General features: G+C 40.8%; 1 protein-coding gene across 1 annotated transcript; it reads right to left on the bottom strand.

Annotated features, from left to right (window-relative positions):
• Nucleotides 1-682: 682 nt before the first annotated feature.
• On the bottom strand, nucleotides 683-5,176 carry LOC140546902 (C-type lectin domain family 17, member A-like). Its single transcript, XM_072670361.1, has 6 exons — nucleotides 5,044-5,176; nucleotides 4,866-4,946; nucleotides 4,645-4,743; nucleotides 1,680-1,819; nucleotides 1,471-1,577; nucleotides 683-1,365 (listed from the first exon to the last, which is right to left on the bottom strand). Exons 1-6 carry the CDS (start codon nucleotides 5,150-5,152, stop codon nucleotides 1,215-1,217), a joined length of 687 nt encoding a protein of 228 aa, XP_072526462.1. The 5' UTR covers nucleotides 5,153-5,176; the 3' UTR covers nucleotides 683-1,214.
• Between the last annotated feature and the right edge of the window lie 7,688 nt (nucleotides 5,177-12,864).

Raw genomic sequence — 12,864 nt, 5'->3', positions numbered from 1 at the left:
GGCTCAGCGGTTAGAGCGCCGGGATATCGATAACAGGGTTGTGGGTTCGATTCCCGGCTCGGCAAGCTGCCACTGTTGGGCCCTTGAGCAAGGCCCTTTACCCTCTCTGCTCCCCGGGCGCTGGAGTTGGCTGCCCACCGCTCTGGGTGTGTGTGTGTACTCACTGCCCCTAACACGTGTGTGTGTGTGTGTGAGTGTGTGTTCACTACCAGATGGGTTAAATGCGGAGGACACATTTCGCTGTACAGTCCACACTGTACAGTGACGAATACGTGCACCTTTATCCTTTTTATCCTTTATAAGAATTCTGCAATACCAAAACAGACGCATTATCTCGCATGTATGATGTCAGGCTGCTGATGCCTTGTTTAATTATGTATAAAAAAGAATAGCGTGTCTGTGATATGGTTATTAACCAGGAACCTTTTCCTGGTTTTCTGAAGGAAGTAAAAAAAACCTTTACCCAGATACATTGATCTGTTCCAAGCGCTCAGTAAAATCAGTGATGTTATGTATAAATGTAGAAACTGGTGCTTCCTGCTTTCGCATATTTTTACAGCCGCCACTCTTTATGTCCTGCTCTGTGTCCTGGTGGTCATTCCAGAAACCTGACTTACACAGGTTTAATACAGGCCCAATACAAGTCCAATACAGGTTTAATACAGGCCCAATACAAGTCCAATACAGGTTTAATACAGGCCCAATACAGGTCCAGTACAGGTCCAATACAGGTTTCAGACAGGTCCAATACAGGTTTGATACAGTTCCAATACAGGTCCAATACAGGTCCAGTACAGGTTTAATACAGTTCCAATACAGGTCCAATACAGGTCCAATACAAGTTTAATACAGTTCCAATACAGGTCCAATACAGGTTTAATACAGGTCCAATACAGGTCCAGTACAGGGTTAATACAGGTGTAATACAGGTCCAATAAAGGTCCAGTACAGGTCCAATACAGGTCCAGTACAGGTTTAATACAGGTTTAATACAGGTCCAATACAGGTCCAATACAGGTTTAAGACAACTAACAAAAGGCGTCTTAATGAGAATACGGCAGCCAGGCTGAAAAGGATAAAAGCTAATGGTAGCCGAGCGGAGAGGAGAGAATGGTCGACCACAGCAAGAGGCGCTGTATAACTGTATTCTGTCACAGTCACTGATGAAGCAGATCACAGCTTATTAAAACACAGAAATAACCAGCAGAATTACATCACATTCTACCTATAAACACTTCACAGATCCCGACTATAGTCAAGGAACAGGGATAATCAGCCCAGGTTAATAAAACAGGTCCCTTGTATCCAGTTGCTCCACAGTCCTCCTCACCCTCAAAACTATTGGGTTCCCCATTTGCCCAGAATCTGAAACACACAGAATCAGACGGTTCACTATTTAACACCTAGATGTTCAGAGAGCTACAGTGAAGAACTGCATCATGGTCAGAGTTCAGTTCAGTGGTCTCTTACTTGGTGGTCAGTGCTGAGCCGTCCACCCATTTCCAGTCCCCCTCTGTTTCTAAGTCTGTCAAGCCAATCCAAGCTGCAAATGTGCCAAATTCTTTATTGATGAACTCCTGAAACCCAGCACAGTGTGACACCATGTTAACAGATACAGCTGGAGAAGAGTCTCTCTCTCTCTGTCTCTCTCTCTCTCTCTCTCTGTCTCTCTCTCTCACCTGTTCCTCTCTGCTGTTGATGATCACCAGGTCTGTTCCTCTCTCTTGACAGTCCTTTCTGCTCTCTGTCCAGTTCTTCTTAGGAGTGATGTAGTAAAGACTGAAGTTGAAGTAGGTCAAGCCTCGAAAGGTGTTACGCTCTTCTCAAAGAGAACATCAACATAATTGACTTTTCTCGTTAAGGTGAAAGATCCATGAGTTAACTAATGTTCTACTACCTGTCCAAATATTTGTGGACACCCCTTCTACTTTTAGTTGCGCCCACTGCTAACACACATGCGCAAATGTCCTTGTACAAAAGTATTGCCAACAGAATAGAGCAGACTATCTGGAGTAGACAGGCACCAGGTGTGGTCTAAAAGGGTATGAAGACCCCCAGCATTGAGCTGTGGAGCAGTGGAAGAACTGAATCCTCTGGATTGATGGAAACATCCAATACGTTTGGTGTTTGGGAGGAGTTGGGGGAGTTGGGAATGAGGTGGGGTGGTAATCTTTCAACATATTGACCTTACTAGTGCTCTTGTCGCAGTAGACATAATTACTCCAACAAAAGCAAATCTGTAAATGAGATGGGCCCTGCCCTCGACAACCAGAGCTCAACACCCCCCCCGCCGATATGAATCAGCCGCCTGCCTCTTCACTTTGAGGTCTTAGGGGGTGAAGACATCACACCCTGACTGGTTATGACACTTCTCGTTTGAGGGATGTGACACTGACATTGTGGTCAAAGTTTTGAAACATAGGAAGATGCTGGTTTTACCAGTCGCCAGTCTGAACAGTTAATGACATATTTCACTGCTGTTCCCCAAAGCCATTGAGGAACTGTTTGAAGTCACATTTGAGGAAGTGTATAAGAATATCCATTTCAAAATAAGAATTAGTGGCACTAAAAGACAGGGCCCGGTAAGGGGGTGGGTGGGGTCAACACGATTCTAAGGGCCTTAAAAAGGGTTAATCGAGTAGTTTGGCAGAACTGTGAGAGTTGTGTGGCCCAGTGTAATGTCTATTCTCTATATGTATGGGGCACAGAAAAAATCTTCCAGGCAGCACTCCCTTGCTTAATAAGTCAATGGTTCAGATTCAGAGGTTTGCTGTAAAAAGCTCCAGTCTACAGAAACTTACCAAGTCACACTTGTTTACACACTGAGATAGAGCTGTATATTGGCAAGAAGATGCAGGGGTTTTGATTCATTGATACGGTAAGCAGGGCGATTTATCAGAATTCATATTCATAGATATATTCAAAATCATAGGAAATTTTACTCAATCAGAACAGTGGATCTGAAGACAGAGTACAACACTGCTATCTAGAGGTCGGGGTTTAAACACAACATTAAATGAACCACTGTCCTTCAGACACCCCTACAGCAGTGATGACGTAGCTATTAGCTGAAAAGTTCACTGCCTCCAAAATGGTTAGGATTTAGGGTTGATTCAGGGTTAATGTTAGAATTTAGGGTGGATTTAAGGTTAAAGTTAGGATTTAGGACTGATTCAAGGTTAAGGTTAGGATTTAGGACTGATTTAAGATTAAGGTTGGGATTAAGGGTTGATTCAAGGTTAAGGTTAGGATTTAGGGTTGATTCAAGGTTAAGGTTAGGATTTAGGACTGATTTAAGATTAAGGTTGGGATTAAGGGTTGATTCAAGGTTAAGGTTAGGATTTAGAGTTGATTCAAGGTTAGGGTTAGGATTCTGGGCTGATTCAAGGCTAAGATTATGGGTGGATTCAAGGTTGGGGTTAGGATATAGGGTTGATTCAAGTTTAAGGTTAGGATTAAGGGTGGATTCAAGGTTAATGTTAGAATTTAGGGTGGATTCAAGGTTAAAGTTAAGATTTAGGGTTGATTCAAGGTTAAGGTTAGGATTTAGGACTGATTTAAGATTAAGGTTGGGATTAAGGGTTGATTCAAGGTTAAGGTAAGGATTTAGGACTGATTCAAGGTTAAGGTTAGGATTTAGGGTTGATTCAAGGTTAAGGTTAGGATTTAGGACTGATTTAAGATTAAGGTTCGGATTAAGGGTTGATTCAAAGTTAAGGTAAGGATTTAGGGTTGATTCAAGGTTAAGGTTAGGATTTAGGGTTGATTCAAGGTTAAGGTTAGGATTAAGGGTTGATTTAAGGTTAGGGTTAGGATTATGGGCTGATTCAAGGTTAAGATTATGGGTGGATTCAAGGTTGGGGTTAGGATATAGGGTTGATTCGGGTTTAAGGTTAGGATTAAGGGTGGATTCAAAGGTAAGGTTAGGATTAAGGGTTGATTCAAGGTTAAGGTTAGGATTAAGGGTTGATTCAAAGTTAGGGGTAAGGATTAAGAATTGATTCAAGGTTAAGGTTAGGGTTAGGATGTAGGGTTGATTCAAGGTTAAGTTTAGGATTTAGGGTTTAGGGTGGATTCAAAGTTAAGGTTAGGATTAATGGTGTATTCAAGGTTAAGGTTAGGGTTTAGGATTGATTCAAGGTTAAGTTTAGGATTTAGGGTTTATGGTTGATTCAATGTTAAGGTTAGGGTTAGGATTAAGGGTGGATTCAAGGTTAAGGTTAGGGTTTAGGGTTGATTCAAGGTAAGGTTAGGGTTTAGGGTTGATTCAAGGTTAAGGATAGGATTTAGGGTTTAGGCTTGATTCAATGTCGCATCTTCTTGCACAGTCATTCAGTGTGTGAGGCTGGCCTGCTCTAGTCAGACTAGCACATGTGCTATATTCTTTCCATTTCCTAATGATGGATGGATTTGATTGAATTCCAGGGGATGTCTTTGACTGGAATACTGATCAGCCAGTGACTGGACTTTCCAGACAGGTGCCTTTATACTACAATCACTTGAGACTTCAACTTCAACTATCTATCAGGTCTGTCACTTTACAGGGAGTGAATAATCATGCATTCACTTATTTTGCAGTATATATATATATGTTTTAATACATTGACATTACTTTAGAGAAATCTGTGAGTAATATTCACTTACTCTGTTCAGAAAGTGACTTCTGCAGTTTATCTAGCTCCTGCTGTAACTCCTCTATCTCTGCAGTACGGCTGGTAATACTGCTGGACTGTAGAGAAGTAACTGAACGACATGAACATGCATTTTCATTGGCTTTTACTAAAGTCATGTGTAGAGAGTGTGGGTGGCTGAGGGGTTTAAATACAGTGTCTTTGACACTATAAGGTTAAACTCTTAGAACTTACAGTGCAGTCTCAGAGCAATGTTGAGAGTGGCCTGAAGAATACACATCACACCAAGACACAGTGCAGCCATCCCGAACACCCCTAAAAATAGACAACCCACATACACACATTAAGTACATGTAGAAACACATGAATACTAAATAAATTAATCAATCAAACTGATCAACTATGTTCTTACTTCGGTATGAAGCATGTCTATCATGTACTGCAGAGGTTCTGTCCACTCTTTCTGTTTTCTGGTCCCGAAGAGGGGCATTCTGATAGTCCATTCCCATATTCGTGGCCATAACACACTGGAACCTTGCAGAATCAATAACACTGAGTGTTGATTAATTAAGTGTTGAAAAAGTAAGTAAAATACCTGAATCTCTGCATTAATGACTAATAAAATGTGGCTTGATTATTAGAAGTGACAGACAAACACAATCTAATTAAATTAATAACAGAAACAAGTACATCCAAAGTGCAGGCTAGAAAAACTAAGTGAATCTTCAAATTCAGCTACCAGCAATCAGTTTTCTGTAGCAGTACAAATTTTGGACCATTCCTCCCAGCAAATGGGCTTCAGGTCAGCAATATTCCAGTGATGCCATGTGTGCACAGCCTTCTTCAAGTAATGCTACAGCATCTCAATAGGTCATGACTCTTCAGCTGATTTGTGTGTTTTGGGTCACTGTCTTGTTGCATGACCCAACGTCTCTTCAGGTCTTTAGGTTGTGGACTGCTGCCCTTACATGTTTCTGTAAAATGTTTTGATACACCTTTTAAATTCTTTGTTTCCTTAGTGATCGAAGGGCATCCAGGCCATTAGGCAGGAAAGCAGCTTCAAACCATGATGCTCCCCCCACCATGCTTCACAGTCAGGATGAGTTCTTGGTGTTGGTAAGAAGTGTTTTTCTTCCTCCAGACATAGTGTTATGCATTAGGTGCTAATCAGGTTCCACATTTGTCTCATCTGTCCATAGATTATTATATATTATATGCCTTGTGGAACATCTGGGTGGTCTTAGGCAAACCTGAAACAAGCCAGCAATGTTTTTTTTGGACAGCAGCTGCTTCCTTCACTGTGTCCTTCTATGAACACCAAATTTTTTGCAGCTTGTAGAGTCTTCTATAGGTCTTTTGATGTTACCCTTCGGTTTTTCTCACCTTGTTCAGGATTGCCCTTTGTGCTATTTAAAAAGTTCTAAAAAGGACGTCCACTCCTAGGGAGAATAGCAACAGTCCATAATCTTCTCTATTTGTGGATTGATGTACTCTTTAGCAATGCTTTTGTAGCCTTTTCCAGCTTTATGCATCTCTATAACAGATCTGAGGATCTATTTACTGGATAAAGCACCTGTGAAACCCACACTTCCAATCGCTAATCCTTAACTCAAATGCCCTTTCAATTACCACTGAGAAATCATTACCACAGAAGTTCACTTACTTTTTCTAGCCTGCACTGTGGATGTTTAATCAATACTCTTAGTAAAAGACATGGACAGTATAATTGTTTTGTGTTATTTGTTTAGTTAGTTTAGATTGCGTTGGTCGGAATTTGAGAGTTAGATAAATCCAGGAAATTCTAATGAGTTTACTAAGACAAAGGTCTTGCTGCATGCTCCCTGCTTACTGGACTTTCATGGTAAATATGAATGTGAGGATGCCTGTAAAACACGGTTTAAGGGCTGTTTTTATGAATGAAGTGAAGCCTCTACATTGCCCCGATTGGGAAGGTAGTAGTCATCTGAGTAATGCAAGCGGTGACTGTTTCATTTGGTTACTTGTTAGCAAGATTAGCAAGACTGAGTTGACCATTCCTTAAATCAAACATGAACGAACAAACAAGATATTATGTACATTACACTATTTCAAGGCATTTTTTCTGATATTTGGTGTGTAGGAATTGACAGAAAACAACCAGCTTTCAACGAAATACTACAAATTGTACAAAAAATTATAGTTTTATTCTATTTTTCTCCCCAATTTGTTTGCCCTCTACCCAACCTGTACGTACTCTCCCCCATCACATGCAATGCCAATGACACCACCCTTTGACTGTACTGGTGGTCAAGCCTGACAGACAAGTCTCTAATTTTTCGAACTACCGCCAATGCAACACCACCAAGCAACCAATGTACCTGGGGAGAAGCGCCCCATACCCGACTTCGACACACCAGGCCGCAGACGCCAGTGATGGCCAGCACCGCAGCAAAGTGATGTGGGGAGAGAATGTGATCTGCCCAACATGGAGAGAACAAGGCTAATTGTGATCTCTCAGAGCCTCAGCTGCCGATGGCTAGCAGCATGACTGGAATTTGAACCAGTGATCCTCTGATCATAGTGGCAGTGCCTTAGTCCGCTGGACCATTTGGGCTCCGTACAAATGAAAAAAAAAAAACAGCTCAAGACCAGCTTTTGCTGGCAACTGGTTTGGCAAATGGTCACTTTATCCATCTTGAGTATCTTTATTATATCTGAATAAGGCCAAGCCACATTAAAACTGCAAGTGTGAACAAACCAAAGACACATTTAAATCAGATACAAATCTTATCACTCAAACCACTTCTGAGCGAATTAGCCTATTCCGTCCCACACAGCAATCGGATTTCAGTCCTACTAACCAGAAACGCATTTGGCTACTGAGTGTAAATGCATGTGGCTAAAATCTGTAAACAGAGTATAAGCTGGTCCTTGATGGTCAAGGTGGTCAAAACGCTGGTCAACCAGGTGAAACCATACCCTATCCTGGCAAGACAGGTGCTTGTTGACCAGAATAGCACATGTTTTCATTTGCGTTAAATGGTTCGGCTTGACCAGCTTGACCACACTGGTTGACCAGTTTGGCACAAACACTTTATATATGTTAATGTAAGGCTGTTTAAAAAGGTCTGTACAGGTAGAAATGTGTAACTGAGTAAATGTTAATATTTACCTCTGAATGAAGACAAACGGCACACACTTCGTCTGTGGCTGAGTGTGTGTGTGTGCGTGTGTGTTTAAAAAAGGGAAATCACAAAATGCAACTTGCTAATTGGCTGTGGGACTTCCCTTTTTGGAGAGCCTCATGATGATGAAACTTCCATAATAGATGACTCAATAAAAGTAGTGCTGTGTCCACACACATACAAACACACACACACACACACACACACACACACACACACAATATTTTACACTTAATATAAATGCTGAGAACACTCTCTTTACACAATTTAATCAATAAATTAACAACTTGATTATTATTTACTAATTAATATAATTATTAAACAACCAGCAGTCATTTTGATGCTGAACAGTTTGATGGCTTCTAGTAAATCAATAGAAAAGCACAGCCTACAGAATGCGACACTCTGAGGGATCCACACATGAGCCTGAGTTCATCATGCCCAACTCCTAGCAGTGACAAGGGTGGTGTAAAACCTCCAAGCATTGAGTGGAGGCATTGAGTAGTGCATGCTAGGGTAAAAGCTAACCCAGTCAACTGACTACAAGCATTTCAGATAGCTAACGGCTCACCGCGCCGAGAAGAATCCATCTGGTAAAAAATAATTATGATGTTCTTGTAACATATTCACATCACCTAGAAGAACCGACCGTTCACTTGCTGCCTTATATATCCACCCCTTGACAGACTGTAGATTCACTTTACCGCTCAGTGGTGCTAATCTCATGGCTGATTGGTGTATATTAAACACATTTAAACAAATGTAAAATTATTCTCATCTAGTAAAAACACATGTAAACTATGTCTGTCTCCATTATAAGGAGATGCTGTATGAATGGCTATATACACACATGGAAACAATTGTTGGTACCCTTCGGTTAATGAAAGAAAAACCCACAATGGTCACAGAAATAACTTGAATCTGACAAAAGTAATAATAAATAAAATTTCCATAAAAATAAACAAATGAAAATCCAACATTGATTTTGAACCATGCTTCAACAGAATTATTTTAAGTAAACTCATTAAAGAGGTCTGGACAAAAATGATGGTACCCCTGAAAAAAAATATAGGGCTAGAGGTAGTCACTGTGCTGTTTGGTGACATGGTGTGCCACACTCAACATGGACCAGAGGAAGCGAAGGAAAAAGTTGTCTCAGGAGATTAGAAAGAAAATTATAGACAAGCATGTTAAAGGTAGAGATTATAAGATCATCTCCAGCTTGATGTTCCTGTGACTACAGTTGCACATATTATTCAGAAATATAAGATCCATGGGACATGCATATGAATGGTAACAAAAGAGCCCAGAAAAACTTCTAAAGCGATGAACTTTAGAAGAAAGGTGAACTTCAAGCTCAAGGAACACCAGTGTCAGATTGCACCATCCGTTGTTGTTTGAGCCAAAGTGGACTTCATGGGTGATGACCAAGGAGGACACCATTGTTGAAAACAAATTATGAAAAAGCCAGACTGGAATTTGCCAAACTACATTTTGACAAGCCCCAAAGCTTCTGGGAGAATGTCCCAAAAATGGAACTTTTTGCCAAGGCACATTAGCTCTATGTTCACAGATGGAAAAAGGAAGTGTATCAAGAACAGAACACTGTCCCTACTGTGAAACATGGAGGAGGCTCTGTTATGTTCTGGGGCTGCTTTGCTGCATCTGGCACAGGCGCCCTTCAAACCTGAGACAGAACTCCACTTAACCCTCTTAGATAGCAGGTTGAAAATGCAGAAATCAGTAAAATCACAGAGCCACAATTAATGCTCCAAAGTAATATATTTATTGAAAAAAAGATTTAGGCTGGGGAGAAGCTCCTGACAAATACCCAGAGATCTCCGAAGCTTGACCAAGTTACAAAAGGTTATATTTCTCCTCAATGGGGTGTTGTCACCTTCTATTGGTTCACAGAAGACACAGTTATAGTGCATTGATTACACCTAATTGTGATATGAATAAACAAAAGGGCGTTAACATTTGTGCATAATTAATGAAGAGGAAGGAAGCTCAAATATGTTTTTTAAAAGCTCCTCACACCTGGAGATACCAAAACGAGTTGGTATGCAACTTTGAGGTCACTTGAACAGTAACTCACTGTGGCCAATACAGGGAAAGCAGATAAGGCCTACACTTAGGACCAGAGGAGTAGCTAGTTTGTTCCACTTTGAGTGAAGGGGAGTAACTGATTTGTGCTCCCTTTCACACGGAGCAGTAAAAGTCCACCTGAAAATAATGATTAAGTGCCTATTAAGCCTATTAGTATGTTAGTCTGGATATAATATACTAAGAGAATGAAGCTAATGGAATACATATGGTATATGTGAGAGATAATAATCATCTGACTATGTACTGCTATGATCTCAAAACCACAATAGCACCAAGCTAACAGTGCTGTACATTCACTTCAATAGCAGGTAGATCAGCTGTAGCTTAAATAGACACTTGTGAGATGTTCAGCTCGTGGATTCTGTGCTCTGTATGTTGTAGCTTTACAGTGGGAATGCAGTGGTAATTCTAGCCTCTCTTTATCTGATCTGAGATTCAGGCCTCGAGCAAAAGACTTTGACCAGACAGGATCAGTCGGGATGTTAGAGCAGAGCTTTAACACCATCCTCTGCTTTTCACTCTGATTTACACTCAGTTACAACCCAGCTAAAGGTTTTTTCACAGATCCCGATTGTAGAGTGTAGACAGGGAAAATCAGCCCAGGTTTCTACAGCACCAGGTGTAGCTCTTCTAAATCCAGTTACAGCACAGTCCTCATTTCTTCCATAATCATTGGGTTCTCCCTTCCACCAGTAGCTGAAACACACAGAATCAGACTGTTCACTATTTACCATCTAGATCTTCAAAGAGCTACAGGGAAAAACTGCATCATGGTCAGAGTTCAGTTCAGCAGCCTCTTACCCAGTGGTCAGTGCTGAGCCGTCAACCCATTTCCATTCCCCCTCTGTTTCCGAGTCTGTCAGACCAATCCAAGTGTCACTGCTGCCAAATTCTTTATTGAGGAACTCCTGAAATCCAGCACAGTGTGACACCATGTGAACAGATACAGCTGGAGAAGAGTCTCTCTCTCTCTCTCTTTCTCTCTCACCTGTTCCTCTCTGCTGTTGATGATCACCAGGTCTGCTCTTCTCTCCTCACAGTCCTTTCTGCTCTCTGTCCAGTTCTTCTTTTCAGTAGAGATGTAGTAAAGACTAGATCTGAAGTAGCTCCACCCTTGTCCAAGCTTTTGATCTTTTCAAAGAGAAAGTAAAATTATTATATCAGTTCAGTTTAATTATGTTTACATTATGTAGAAGGATCCACAGCACAGTAAAGCCTGTTTCACTGGTGTCAATGTGCAAAGTATTGCCATTCACATTAGGTGGCACTTCGTATGTCTGATGCAGTTTTTTTTTGTCCCCCTGATCTGATTAGAATACCTCAGTGCGAAACAGCGGCTAATACTGATCCAATCAGATTTATTCGTTAATACTGTAATAAAACCACTGTGTTATAGTAGCAGGTTATATGATCAGATGCTCTGGACTGGATTTAGTGTATAATTTATAATGTTTAATGTCTTGTAATCCAGTCTGACTCACCTCCCTGACCATTCAGCTCCCAGTTTCTCTAAAACACATGCAGTCACTTCAGTCACTTCAGGTGTGTGTGTATGTGTAGTGGTACACACTCTGGACTGATATCTGTTGTTGTTGGTCGACTGCTGACAAAGAATAATGTTTAATAGTGTGGTTTTCCTCTCATGATTACATTTTCTTTACCATGCTAGCATAGCCTCCTCCTCACAGTTCTGAACACTGTTCAGTGCTGGGTTAAACCAAAGAGAGGTGCTTGGTTCTCCCAGGAGGAGAACGTTTCTGTGACGGTTTTGTTGTGAAGTTTCTCACTGCAGACTCTAAACTGCTCCACTACCTTCTGAGAATGCTCCTCACTGCTGTGGGCTGGGAATCGTGTCTGTTAATGAAGCCTAGAGGAAGCCAGAGGGTGCTCTGCTAAAACACAGTGGTAAAAACAAAGCATCGGAACTAGATGAAGGATTAAAAAAAGCTGATACTCGGCCCATTTAAATAAGCAAAGATTGGGACATCCCTTATAAATGTAAATAAACCGTGGTGATGAGAACCAGACATCTAATGAGTTTAAAAATGTGTAATATGGGCAAAAATTTATATGCACAGGTTGGTTGGTGTTAGCATATATCAAAGTGAAGACATCTTAAATAGACATCTTTGTAGGGTTTATTACACAACAAATTATCACTTTTAACATCTGAGCAATGTGTCAAACTTTAATACTGTGTAAAACAGACATATTTGGAAAGTTTATGAACAAAACTTTAAATAGAAGAAAACAGCCCAGGGGTCATCCATTGACCACCTGAACTCCCAGAATCCTCCTTCCCATGACATCACTATCACACCATTCACCACAACCAATCAGAGACTGTTTCCTTACTCACGTTCACTGGAGTACTGATCTGTCTCACCTGTTTGCAATTCACTGTGTTTGTATATATTCATGTTCTGTTCATTTGCTACCTTGCAAAGAACTGCCAACACATCATTGCCTACTGAGCATCTTTTCCAATGCCTTCTCGTGTACTGATCTCTGCCTCTTTACCCATTTTTTGGTTTCGGTTAGATTCTTGGCTGTTCGGTTGTGTGCTCCTATGGTTCCCAACTGTCACAGGTGGTTGTGATGCGTCTATATTAGGCAATGCTAAATCTAGTTCTGTGCTATTTTGTTAATGCAAACCGTACAACATAATTGAAGCAGTTTACTGCCCATTACTACAGAGCTGCTGCATGAAATTATGAAGATGCTGTCTGATGATGGAAGCATTATTTTTAACATGTGGGACGTTCCTAGGTAAAATAGTCCCCAAAAAAAGTATTTAGCAGACACTCTTATCCAGAGCGACTTACAAAAGTGCTTTGCTATTTAACCAAAGAAAAACCTCAGATAGTTTGATTAGACTAATAATTCAGAGATACCTCTAAGATTAGACTCTACTAAATACAAGTCAGTAAGGAGACCACTCTCTGCTATTTGCCCAAGTA

Source organism: Salminus brasiliensis, chromosome 24 (assembly GCF_030463535.1).
Source record: "Salminus brasiliensis chromosome 24, fSalBra1.hap2, whole genome shotgun sequence".
NCBI lineage: Eukaryota > Metazoa > Chordata > Actinopteri > Characiformes > Bryconidae > Salminus > Salminus brasiliensis.
Note: the sequence above shows the minus strand (reverse complement) of the source record. Positions and strands in the feature narration are given on the sequence as shown.

What these genes read in the sequence shown, in the direction of transcription:
- LOC140546902 (XM_072670361.1), bottom strand. Translation starts at nt 5,152, where the DNA reads ATGGCCACGAATATGGGAATGGACTATCAGAATGCCCCTCTTCGGGAC. An exon ending in CATTGCTCTGAGACTGCACT is followed by an intron (nt 4,744 to 4,865) that starts GTAAGTTCTAAG and finishes CATGTCGTTCAG; the next exon opens with TTACTTCTCTACAGTCCAGC. An exon ending in GGCTCAGCACTGACCACCAA is followed by an intron (nt 1,366 to 1,470) that starts GTAAGAGACCAC and finishes TGTGTGTTTCAG; the next exon opens with ATTCTGGGCAAATGGGGAAC.